Source organism: Podarcis melisellensis, assembly GCF_964234715.1.
Source record: "Podarcis melisellensis genome assembly, chromosome: 5".
Classification (NCBI taxonomy): Eukaryota; Metazoa; Chordata; class Lepidosauria; order Squamata; family Lacertidae; genus Podarcis; species Podarcis melisellensis.
In genome coordinates, this window is record NC_138537.1 from 35,914,015 (window position 1) to 35,926,722 (window position 12,708).

The window sequence follows — 12,708 nt, forward strand, 5'->3', positions numbered from 1 at the left end:
AAAAATAGGTATCTTATTTATTTTCACACAAGTTTTCAGCAGCTTCAATCAAAAAGACCACCTATCATGGTGGTAATTAACACAAAACAATGTCTGAACATAACACAGCTAGGCAATTGTTTTCTGACATGTTTTGAGTGTTATGGAAGAAGAAATACAGGTCATCCCACTCAAAATATACTCCCCTCTCTCTTGAAAATAGCAAGTCTCCTGAACCTACTCTTGTAACAGAAGGTAGGGTTGACATATTTCCAAAGATGTAAATCCGGGCAAAGTTGTTGAGCTTATTCTTGGGAAAACACCGACATATGGCAGCCCTACAGAAGATATACAAAACACAGACCTGGAAACACAGCTCTCCTACCCTTCCCAAGTCATCTTCAGCAGCATAATCAGAAAATATTGCAATTCTTTAAAAATTAGCTGTTCATACAGATGTACTGTACATTTGTTTTCCTTAATTTTAAACTAATTAAACACCAATCTTAATATGAGTATTTAAAAGTATTGAATGGATTTTTGGGTTGTGCGTCTTGTCAACTCTACACCTTCCCTTCATCCAGGGGTGAGGAACTTGTGACCTCTCAGATGCTGCTGGCCTCCAACTTTCATCAGCCCCAGGCAGTCCAGCCAACGGTCCTGGATGTTATCTAGACCTGGAAGTCTATAGGTTCCCCTTCCTGGAGGGTGGGAATGTGTATGGTTGGCAAAGAGAATTCAGGAAGGCAGTTTCCATTTCTGGAGCCCTGCAGGCCTCTCATGTGAGCAAAACAGATTAGAACTGTGTCCTTGATATTGCTCTGTCTTGTTCCTAGACCATCCTTGCCTTTGCTTGAGAAAATGTACATGTTTCTAGCATTTGACTAGCTCTAAACTTTAAAGTCTGACTAAAGCAGCACCAATCCCTTTCTTAGACCAATGTATTAGGTGGCTCTTAGTGGTGCCTCTTTCCACTTGCCAACCAATCCATGACATGGACCTGTGGACTGATGATGCCACGAACTAAAAAATATGATGCTCATCAGGTTTGGCCTTCTTAGTTGCAGGGCCTGTGGCAAGGGAGGCAGAAAGTAGAGCCCCAAAGCCAGAAGACCTGATACAAACTGAACCTGTGTGCAAAAAATCTCTACATTCATGCCTCCTGCGTAGCCATTCCCGCCCCCTCCCAGAACAACCCAACATGCTTTCTGCCTTGATTTCATGCCTGCAGGAGTGTTTGAATTTTAGAAATAGCAGGAACACGAAAATGTGTTCATTCAGCATAGGAAAGGAGGACTTGGGTAGATGTTAAGGAAGTATAAATAATTAAATAAATAACTAACACAACAACAGTACTAAATCTCAAAGCACTGATATCAATAAACCCAGGACGTCATTTTAGATCTGTGACACTGTAAGCATTTCCTTAGTGACAGCAGTTCCAGTCTATATCTCCTGACAGTAGCTGACAATGATTCCCATGGAAGACAATGATATTCCTTGCACTGAAAGGTGGGTGATGGCTCATTACTGTCTGGCAAGCAGCATCTTGAGGCTTCAGGAACAACAGAGGAATCAGAAATGCGCAGAGGCTGCAGCAACAAAAGTTGATGATTGTGGGTACAGGTTAATACACATATCTTTGTAATCTCACATACAGAGATTAAGTAAACAAAGTCTGTCATCTTGATCCTAAAGAACTGATGCAAACAATAAAAATGTGGGGGCCAAAGTATCTGAGTATGCTGGTCTGCATGTTTCACAGAAGTCTTCATCAGAGTTTGACTCAGTTCTCTCTCTCTCTCTCTCTCTCTCTCTCTCTCTCTCTCTCTCTCTCTCTCTCTCTCTCTCTCTCTCTCTATATATATATATATATATATATACACATACTCCCAAGCCTATTTAAATCCTATTTAAATTGGTTCAGTAAAATATATAGTGCAAGGGTGATTAATCTGGAGTCCTCTAAATGTTGCTGGACTACAACTCTCATCATTCCTGACCATTGGCCATGCTTGCTGGGGCTGATGGGAGTTGAAGTCCATTACCTCTGAAGGGTCACAAGTTCACCTCTCCTGATATAATGTAATTGCAAAAACGAGGGAAACAAACTGAAATGTCATTATTTTCAAAACTGCCCAAGGGCATGCTGTTTTCAGCTGTGAGCTGCCAGAGCTAGAACTAGGAACCAGTGTATTTTAGTCAGGGCTGGGTAAAGATCTGTGTAACTTTGGGACTCCATGTTCTAAAATATTAGGAGCAGACGTTTTCTTCTTCTGTCCCAGAATCCTAGATTTCTTTCACGTCTCCTGCCTGCCGTCTTCTTCTCATTCCATCTTGGGATGTAATCTTTATGGCTACAACTTTAAGACTTCTTTTGTTGTTATTTTTTAGTGCCCTCCCTTGCCCTTCTCACTACTTTGTGTAACATCCTGCCTGTTTAAGAGGTCTGGAGCAATCAAAAGCTTGCTCACTATTTTGTGATATTTTGATTGGCTCTAGCAAAAATATTGCTGAATTGTGGGTTTTAGCATTCATCTTATGGGCCCACACAACTTCCTTTCCCCTCTTCTGCTATTGCTGACTCTCCCTACTTACTCCCCAACTGCACGTGTGTGTGTGTACGTACACACACACACAGCAGCTTTCCAAGCATCCACAAAGCTATTTGGTCTCTACCTACTGCTGAAACCACCATCAGAACCCTGCTCTATCCCTTTTAATATTTCTAGACTAGAGTACAAAACAGACTGGCAGCAGCAGCTGCATGATGCAATATGAGCCTAGTGATCTGTATCTTCGTTGCATGTCTGACTTTTATTGCTGCCTTTTTGGTAATGTGGCAATATGGAAGCTTTCTCTATTGGTCAACCAGCATTCATATTATGTTATTCCCCTTCCCACTATCACAAAGTAAACTACTCTGACCAACTGCTACCCTTCTTATTAGGTATCTGCATTGACAAAGGTAGAAGGAATGTTAGCAACCATCACTTGCTTCAATCTTCCCCTGTTGGTGTGTGGATGCAGGTGGAGGGACCATTCACAGGCCATATGCAACAACAACAACAAAGTTACAAAATTTTAGTGGATTCCTGTTACCTATTTCTTTTCACATAAGCCACAGAAACATCCAAAAAAGCCATTGATGATCTGGAGAACAGCAAGGACCATTTCCACTGTGCTGATGATTAAGAGAGCCGAGAAGAAATAGACATTCCAGCTCACAATATTACGTGGCTCGATGCACACTTTGTTCCAAAGGGGAGGATCATACAAATAATTCCGAGTCCTTAAAGGAACAGATTTTGAATGAGAAAGTTGTAAGTGAAGATACATTATAAACGAAGGATAAGGGAAAGCTGTTCATTCAGATGATATTTTTGTACATCTTAAAATAATAATCATTTATTACTCATACCCCACCCATCTGACTGGGTTGCCCCAGCCACTCTGGGAGGCTTCCAACAGAATATTAGATAAAGATTTCTGGATTTACTGGGTTACTGAGTATGCTGTCCTGTGCTCCATTTTTCCTTGAATGGTTTTACATTTACAATATAATATTAAATATTGTCTTCCCTGGTTGCATTGTCTCAAGATGAAAGACATGTGGTTGCCCTTCCAACACCAACATTGTATAAGTTAGTAGCAGTAATAGTAATTCACTGGACAGAAGACCCCTCTGCCTTAGGATTCCTTGCACTTGCAAGTGTCGCTGCTTTGTTGACATCCCGGTTCTACTGACGTTCCACTATGATAGCGTTCCTCAACAAGTGATCCATGCCTGCTGAGACTCCTTCACTTTTTTCCTCCCAGCAACGTTATCCCTACATATTCTTTGGTGCTTGTTGCTATTGCCAGTGCCCCCAGTCCAGTTTCTCTGTGTGTGTTTTGATGCACAGGAGAGGAAAATATTCCCCTGGGAAATAGCTCAAGCTAGCCTCACAATTTAATTGAGCAATGCAAATACGGTCTCCTGAGCTGCATGAGCCACATTGAATGGGAGTCAGTAACAGAGAACTTGTTTGGAAACACTGACACCGTCTATATAATTGTTCTGTCTTCAGGACCAACAATATACAGAAAGCCATATGCCCTTTCAGACATCCTTTTTATTGTGCATTCAGGATTATTTGTGCTCATGATGGTACAGTAGTAGTTCCGCTTACGTAACCCTCTGGTTATGTAAACTTTTGGATACGTAAGCGGCAAACCCGGAAGTATTTTACCAGGTTTCGCCACGTGCGCATGCCCAGAAGCGGTCCTCCAGTTGTGGAAACCTTGGGATCCAGCCGGACCTCTGGAACGGATCCCGTCCACAACCAGAGGTACCACTCTATTGGGGCAGTTATATGTGATCCCACTTTCAATACTGTTTGTTCCTGCAAAAGTTTCAGGGCAGACATACTGTAGCTTCCTGCTTAATTTCTGCAACTTTTCGCACCACAACTGTTCCCGGGATTGTGGTAGTCTTGCTTTTGTTTTAATATAGCATAAGAAGGGTCCCCTGGACAGCAATACTGCAGTATCACTCAGGAAGCATTACAGAAGAACTAATAAAGTGGAATGATGTTTGGGCAGTGCAGCATCCATTCAGTCCTGCAGAATAGACCTGGCAAAATCCCCACCTCTCTGGAGGGGCCTATCATCAAGTCATTGCTTGCGGCTCATTTTTTTGGCCATGACTCTGAACTCAATGGAGAACGAGTCTCAGTTTTCACCACTAAGCAAAAACAGCTCTCAACACAGGTTTAATAGGCATTGCTCTTCCATAAAATGACCCATGACCTCCAGGTTTCTTTACCTGATGTTTGAAGACTGACTGTGTGTTTGAAGGAATGGATAATCCCACTGAGTCATCTGCGTCCCATTGTGGGTGGTGGAGCTATAAAAGCAGAGAGGTCCCTCTGTTAAGCCCACACCAGACAAAACAAAGCAAGCAGCTGATCCCAGCAAGGCCAGTCCTGATAATACAATGGAGAGAAACATCTGTGGGCAAAAGAGGCATAGAAATTAAGGGCACTTCCAGGTGACCTGATAACCGAGCATTGATCCTGACTTCTTTGCAAGGAGATGAGATGGCGATGGCTAGTTAATGAGCTCTTACTCCGTTTTGTGTTCCAGTGCAGTTTCCTGTCACTTTCCTTATCATGAGAAGTTTGATGTTTTGAGGAAGTGGGATTATTGCTCAAGACCTCCCAGTCATTAATAATTGTGTAACCTGAATTTGCTGGTACGTGACCCAATCCCACCCGAAGGTATTGACAGCCTGGAAGTGGCCTAATTCCAGTTATGCAAGACCCCTTCAACTGTACTGCTGAACCTCAGTAATTAGGAGCAATGGGAAGGGAGATTGGTTCTAAAGGGCTTTATGAAAACAACCTGAGTAGTTATGGTAACTTCTGATTGCTATACTACAGGCACCAGGGTTTTCCCTGCAACAGGCCGCAAGGCTCCTGGATGGGGGAATGCACCCTCCAAGTTTGGATTAGAGTGGGGCATGACAAGGTCCTTGACCTTGGCAGTGACTAGTGGAGTCAGGTTGAAAAGTGTAGTGTCTGGTCCATTAGGACAAATGGGACACTGCACCATTAACCTCTTTCATCCAGCCCCCATCTGCCTGCCTTCATGTTGAGAACCAGTCTAGGGCTGGCACTGCTTGTCCACTTCCTTCTCCTCGGTCTTAAGTCATATCAGGACCATACTCTCAAAGCACTGCAATATTCCTTTAACAGTCTCCGAAACAGTGTTTTTTTCTTTAAAAAATGTTTAGGGGTACTCTCATTTTCCTACTCATATTGAAATACTGCCCCTCAATGATTCACAAAATATTTAGAGGTATGCGTACCCCTGTGTCCCGTCCCCCCCGAAAAGCACTGCTTCCAAATAATCCTTGTACAGTGGTACTTTGGGTTACAAACGCTTCAGGTTACAGACTCCACTAACCCGGAAATAGTACCTTGGGTTAAAAACTTTACTTCAGGATAAGAACAGAAATCGCACGGTGGGGGCAGCGGGACGCCCCATTAGCTAAAGTGGTACCTCGGGTTAAGAACAGTTTCAGGTTAAGAACGGACCTCCGGAACAAATTAAGTTCTTAACCAAAGGTACTACTGTAGTCTGTTAAGGGCACTGAGAGTCATTGGGAGACCCCCATTCCCCTCACCGAGCCACAATTTTCAGAGTTCCCTGGAAAGAGGCATTGATTGTGAAGCCACTCTATGAAAATGCTGAACCGTGTACAGTATCAAACTGTAACTTTGTCAAGAATCTTGACTGTTAAGCCCTGCCATTAAAGCTGAGGGCCTTTCATCAGCGGAACAAATGAGCTACCACCCTCATACCTTTTGGCAAGTTCCCCAAGTGCAGGAGGCGTTCTTTCCCCTGAATCCAATAACTGTGATCTGAACTGCGGCTGGGAAGACCTGTGGAAGACAGAAGTGATTCAGAATGAACACCCTTCTCTGCTAAGCGGGGGGGGGGGGTCAATTTCATTCTGTTTGAATCTTAATGAGAAACTACCTCATTTGCACTTCTTGAACCAATACACAAATTGAAACTTATTGGGGTGGGATTCGGTTAACAAATTTCGCTAGCTCTGGGTAGCCCAGCAGCAGCATGGCCGCAGGTGGAGTCCTGTAGTTGCGATCTTCAGTCTGGGAATCTGTATGTTTGCTCATTCATACTAAGCCAAGCAAAGCAGGTAAGAGGGGCTTGCACGAACCCTGGAATGTAGCTCACTGCAAAAACATGTGCAGCAGATCACTGGAAGAAACAAGCCAACCAGAGAATGCAAATCAAATGAAACCACACTCATGGCAACTACTCTCTCTCTCTCTCTCTCTCTCTCTCTCTCTCTCTCTCTCTCTCTCTCTCTCTCTTTCACATGCAAAGCAAACATGGAGTAGTATGTCACACAGAAGAAGCATGCACAGCACCCTTTCAATGCACATGGGTTAAACGGCTATAGCTCAGCCATCCTTTTTGAGAATTTTCAGAAATCTGGGGAAGAATCCAATTAACTTGTTCTGCCAACAAAAGGATGTATGGCTGTGGAACATCCCTCCCTCTCCACACTGCGTGCCCTGTGTCCTCCAAATCTGCTCCAGAGGGTTGCTGGGACCCCTAGGACAGATTTAGGGGTCCCATGGGGGAAAGGGGGGGAGGGATGCTCCATTACACAAGTTTATATCCTTGCACTGGTGGTAGCACTACATCGGATACAACCCTGGTCAATTTATACAAGATATAAGATACTGTATGCCAAACTGCCATTGGATTGGACAAATTTTCTTCAGAGTACCATGAATGGAATTTTCAGGCAAAACTGAGAGCCAGTGTGGTGTAGTGGTCAAGAGCAGTAGACTCGTAATCTCCGCTCCTCCACATGCAGCTGCTGGGTGACCTTGGGCTAATCACACTTCTCTGAAGTCTCACAGAGTGTTTGTTGTGAGGGAGGAAGGGAAAGGAGAATGTTAGCCGCTTTGAGACTCCTTCTGGTAGTAATAAAGTGGGATATCGAATCCAAACTCTTCTTCAGTATATCCTTGCTCTGCATGTACCCTGCCCACCTCCAATGACAAAACCTTGTTTGGTTATAAACAACAAAACAGAAGACAGAAGACAAAAAGAGCAGACCTTACGGTTTCCTACGCAGATTCTTGACTGAAAAATATCCACTTACCAATAAGCCTCCTCCCCACACTCCTGGCATCAGCATAGCTTTCTTTGTGATGTGACCCATCTGTAGATAATGCCATTCCCAACTGGGAAAGAGCAGGAGAGTGTTGGCAACAACAGAAAGCAGCCCCAGGGTCAAGAGGCATGGCCCCAGGATCCTAGCACACGTCCCCACGCACATTGTCAGCAGAGAGCCCTGCAAAGATGAAGAAAAGAGTCACAGACTGTGTAAACATTTCTGTTTACTCTGGCTTTAGAGCATTTTGTTTGAGTACACGTGATCCACAATCCATATGTGTCCTGTAGTTTCTTGAGAAATACTGCTGATTGATGTGTTTCCCCTCAAACCAGTGAAGGACACCGTTGAAATAAATTTCATCGCCAGTTTGCACATGGAGTGAGGTACGCCATCTTGTTCTTTGCTAGACTGCCTCAGCCCCAATGGTCTGCACCGGCTGTTAAAGGGTCATGTACAGATTAGTCAGAGACACAAGACTCACAGAATACAGATAACTACACCCTGAAAATTCATTAAAAGCAGACCAGGAATGTGTCCATAAGGTATTTTGCCGCCACCCCCCACCCTGTCAACAAGGCAAAGGGAGGGAGAGTTAAATGGGATGGTTTGCAAATTTCCTAATGTGAAAGCATCATTTCCTCTACTTGCAGTCGTTGGGCTGTAAGTGACATTGTTTAAGCCGTCAACAATGGCACTGCCCTTGCATAAGAGGGAGGTTTGCAGATGTCTAAAAATATCTTTAAAGCCTATGTGGTGTGGGGGTGGAGACTCTTCAAAACAGCTCAATAAGCAGAGTATACTGAGTGGTCAGGGCATGGAATGCTAACAGGTAGTTGGGGAGATGGGGCAGGGGAATGGAATGGAGTATCCTGAGCAAGAACATTTCACACCACATATTCTAGCAGGTCCCACCCATTTATTTTAAGGCTAGATGTGCCTCGGACAGCCAGACTGATGTCAATTCTGCAATGTTAGTTTCCTACCCAAAATACCCTGACCCTCTCCTGACTGTCTTTCCCATTACCTGGGCATGCAGGAGCACGTCATTGACACATGAATGGCACATTTTAAATGGATTTATACTGGACCATCTAGTCATCACTCTACTTTATCGGTTGTTCGGTGATGTTTCCCCGGTGCTTCTGCAGCTCAGTTGATTAGAGCGTGGTGCCGATAACACGAAGGTCCCAGGTTTGATTCCTGTATGGAGCAGCTGCATATTCCTGGGGTTTGGATTAGATGGTTGCTCAGGGTACCTTCCAACTCTGCAATTCTATGACTATTGCATCCAAACTTTAACTTTGCTCATTCCATCGTCCATGCTCCTGCCATCCCCGCTTCCCTTCCCCGCAGCAGTAAGTCAAACTGCAATGCCAGGCCACCAAACTTCCATTTGCACACTTTTAAAATCTTTATGTTTGGGTTATTACTGGTGTGTTAAACCATCCTTGTTTGCAGGGGGGGCGGGGGGCAGACCACAAGAATGCCAGCATATGGCATCTATAAGAAGTATGTGGGAGAGGCACAAGAGGGCAAGTTTCTCTCCCCACACCTTTTCATGTTATTTGTGCTACATTGCCATGCAACCATATCACCATTTGATTTTGCCACTTCTAAAGTTGTGGGTTAAACCACAGAGCCTAGGACTTGCCGATCAGAAGGTTGGCGGTTCGAATCCCCACGACGGGGTGAGCTCCCGTTGCTCAGTCCCTGCTCCTGCCAACCTAGCAGTTTGAAAGCATGCCAAAGTGCAAGTAGATAAATAGGTACTGCTCCTGTGGGAAGGTAAACGGTGTTTCCGTGCGCTGCTCTGGTTCACCAGAAGCGGCTTAGTCATGCTGGCCACATGACCCGGAAGCTGTACACCGGCTCCCTTGGCCAATAAAGTGAGATGAGTGCCGCAACCCCAGAGTCGGTCACGACTGGACCTAACGGTCAGGCGTCCTTTTACCTTTACCTTTTAAAGTTTTTATGCTCAGGCTGCGATTCCTGTGCTAAACCGTAGCTCCTTCCAACACCCTGACAGGAACACTGTTATACAGCATTGACAAAAAGTTTGGGAGAGTGGGTGTGTCACAAAGAAACACATTTAATTTGGAACATTGCCAGGGTACCCTAGTGCTATAGTGCAACAAAAGCAAAATAACAGTAACAATCAGAGCATCTGAGGTACAAAAAACAGTAAGATTTCTGCAGGAAGCTGTGGGCCACGCAGGAATTGTTAATGAAGCAGCATGGCCATCCTTAAACTTTTACAGGCACAAATAGCATTGGATGCAGGAGTGCATTTAACCACCCTGGCACCTGCAAGTCAAGGGCACAAATCGTCATGAATGCACAATAAAAAGGACATTCAGAGCGTGTTCCTTGTTATTCTTCTCTCTCCCAGGTGAATGGTTTTGATTGCCTTCTCCTATTTTCCCAATAAACAGCATCTCCTTAGGTCACAAAATTGGTAGCTGACGTATGTTTGGGAAAAGATGCTCCCCTATCCAAATCCCATATAACTGCTGTCTCTTTAGGCAAGAACTCCAAAAACCTCTGGAAGTTCAGCAGAGCATGATATCCTGCACAAAACACCCCATACCACACCCATATAATTCAGCATGGCCCTTCACCTCTAGAGACTTATGGCTATATGTTTTTTAAAAAACACATATTCCTTACTCCCAGAGAAATCTCAGAAGGATGTATACAACTTAGCAACTTCTAACAGTTACAGCCGGAGATTATACAGGACTCTCACATACCCACACATGCCAGCACTTGGTGAAGAAGACCTTTTTATTTCAGCTGGCATTTCAAGTAAACACCCACCGCCCCAACACACACACCAAGTTTATAATTAATTTTATCTAGTTTTATTTGTTTATTTCATAAAATTTATAAACCGCTTGTTTGCAAGAAATGGGGTTAACAAAAAGATTAGAGAAAAAGGTAATTCTGTCTCTGTTCTGTTGCCTTCCTGCAAACCAGTTAGAGACTATGGGTTGCCATATGTCCTCTTTATCCAGGACAGGTCATTTCATGAGAGTCGTCATAGCAATCCATAGTTAAAAGTAGAGGTCGGCAAATGTGTCCTCTTTTTTGCTCTCTAAAATACGGCAACCCTACAAGTAGTATATAAATGAAATAATAATAAACTAACAATTCTGTGCTTCCATCTGGATAGCCACATACTATTGTAAATGGGTCACTAAGATATCACAAAAGGGTAGTAGACATCAGAGTTTGTTTGTTTTTTAATAACTGGATTTCCCCTAGAAATGGTAAATCTTGATTAAATGGGGGTAGGGAGGAGAGAATATGGGTTGCCATTTGATGATGATGACAATGTTGTGTGTGCACTGCAGAAACATGAATGCATGAGGAGTACTGATCCAGCTAGGAAGAAGCAGCACCTGTTTCAGTTTATAGTCTAGAAATGTCCTGAATCCATGTCAGCTGGGAAAATGGAAAGTGAATTCCAGTTTCAGGTTCCTCGACTCTTTTGCCACCACAGCAAACCCACCATCAGCTGGTCCTTACAGAATTAATTCCTCCCAGGTCTTTCACTTACCTTTGAGAAATAGAAAGCACTGATGCAGATCCAAGGAACTGGTGGTATCAAAGTTGCGCTCAGCTCCAAAGGTTGTTGCCGTTGTTGCAATAATCCACACAAGAGAAGTTTCTCTGGAAAGGGCAGCAACAGCTGGCAACTATTTATAATCTTCTGGCGACTGAAACCTGGGCAGGCCCCAACTTATTTTCTCCCTAGATGGTCAGACCTGGATCTAACTAGTTTTTCTTTAATCACACCAGTCACATGACCCATCTTCCCATGATGGGCAAGTCCAACAGCTCCATACCGTTCTAAAGGAAAAAATTGCCCATAGAGGGAAATGACAAATGAGTGATTAGAAGAAAACTTTCTGTGAGGAAGTAGGCTTAAGGGCGGCAGTTGTACATGAAGCAAGCTTGCAACATGCACAAACAAAACAATGCTAGAGGGACAGTGGTGCTGCTCTGTTGCAACAAAAACAATAAAAGGGTCTCTCCAGGTGGTTGTTTATTGTGCATGCAGTCCACATAGCATCAGCAGCATGAAAATGCTCGCTTATTTTACCCGCCACCACCAAGAGACGCAGATTTGCACTGGGAGGTGGGTCCAATCATGTTAAAAACAACAACAAAAAATTCCTTCCAGTAGCACCTTAAAGACCAACTAAGTTAGTTCTTGGTATGAGCTTTCGTGTGCATGCACACTTCTTCAAAAACAACAGTGATTGCTACATCCTTGACCACCAGGGATGGGCTATCAGTGGGTCACATGGCATAGGAGGTGCCCAATAGAAGCTGACTACCTGCCTGGTAGGTGAAATTGCCACTAATGCCCCAGCCAAAGCTGCCTTTCTTCACACTGCAATTAACAAGAATGCACATATGTTATAGAATGGAAGCTTGTACAAGCACATACAGTGGTAGAAGAAGAAGAAGGGGAGTTTGGATTTGATATCCCGCCTTTCACTCCCTTTAAGGAGTCTCAAAGCAGCTAACATTCTCCTTTCCCTTCCTCCCCCACAACAAACACTCTGTGAGGTGAGTGGGGCTGAGATACTTCAGAGAAGTGTGACTGGCCCAAGATCACCCAGCAGCTGCATGTGGAGGAGCGGAGACGCGAACCCGGTTTCCCAGATTACAAGTCTACCGCTCTTAACCACTACACCACACTGGCTCTCGGGTACCTCAGGTTACATACGCTTCAGGTTACAGACTCCGCTAACCCAGAAATAGTACCTCGGGTTAAGATCTTTGCTTCAGGATGAGAACAGAAATTGTGATCTGGCGGCGCAGCTGCAGGAGGCTCCATTAGCTAAAATGGTACCTCAGGTTAAGAACAGTTTCAGGTTAAGAACATACCTCCAGAACGAATTAAGTTATTAACCCGAGGTACCACTGTATATAAAATCCGTATAAAAAATCTGTACCTGTTGCCTTGTGGGACATCTTCGGGAGAAGAAAAGGCTAAGGAGTAAACCCTATACAAA

General features: G+C 44.1%; 1 protein-coding gene across 1 annotated transcript; it reads right to left on the bottom strand.

Annotated features, from left to right (window-relative positions):
* Positions 1 to 11,541, bottom strand: TM4SF19 (transmembrane 4 L six family member 19). Its single transcript, XM_081910611.1, has 6 exons — positions 11,241 to 11,541; positions 7,667 to 7,858; positions 6,327 to 6,407; positions 4,787 to 4,971; positions 3,082 to 3,271; positions 1 to 1,571 (listed from the first exon to the last, which is right to left on the bottom strand). The coding sequence occupies exons 2-5, from the start codon at positions 7,841 to 7,843 to the stop codon at positions 3,082 to 3,084; spliced, it is 633 nt and encodes a 210-aa protein (XP_081766737.1). The 5' UTR covers positions 7,844 to 7,858; positions 11,241 to 11,541; the 3' UTR covers positions 1 to 1,571.
* Between the last annotated feature and the right edge of the window lie 1,167 nt (positions 11,542 to 12,708).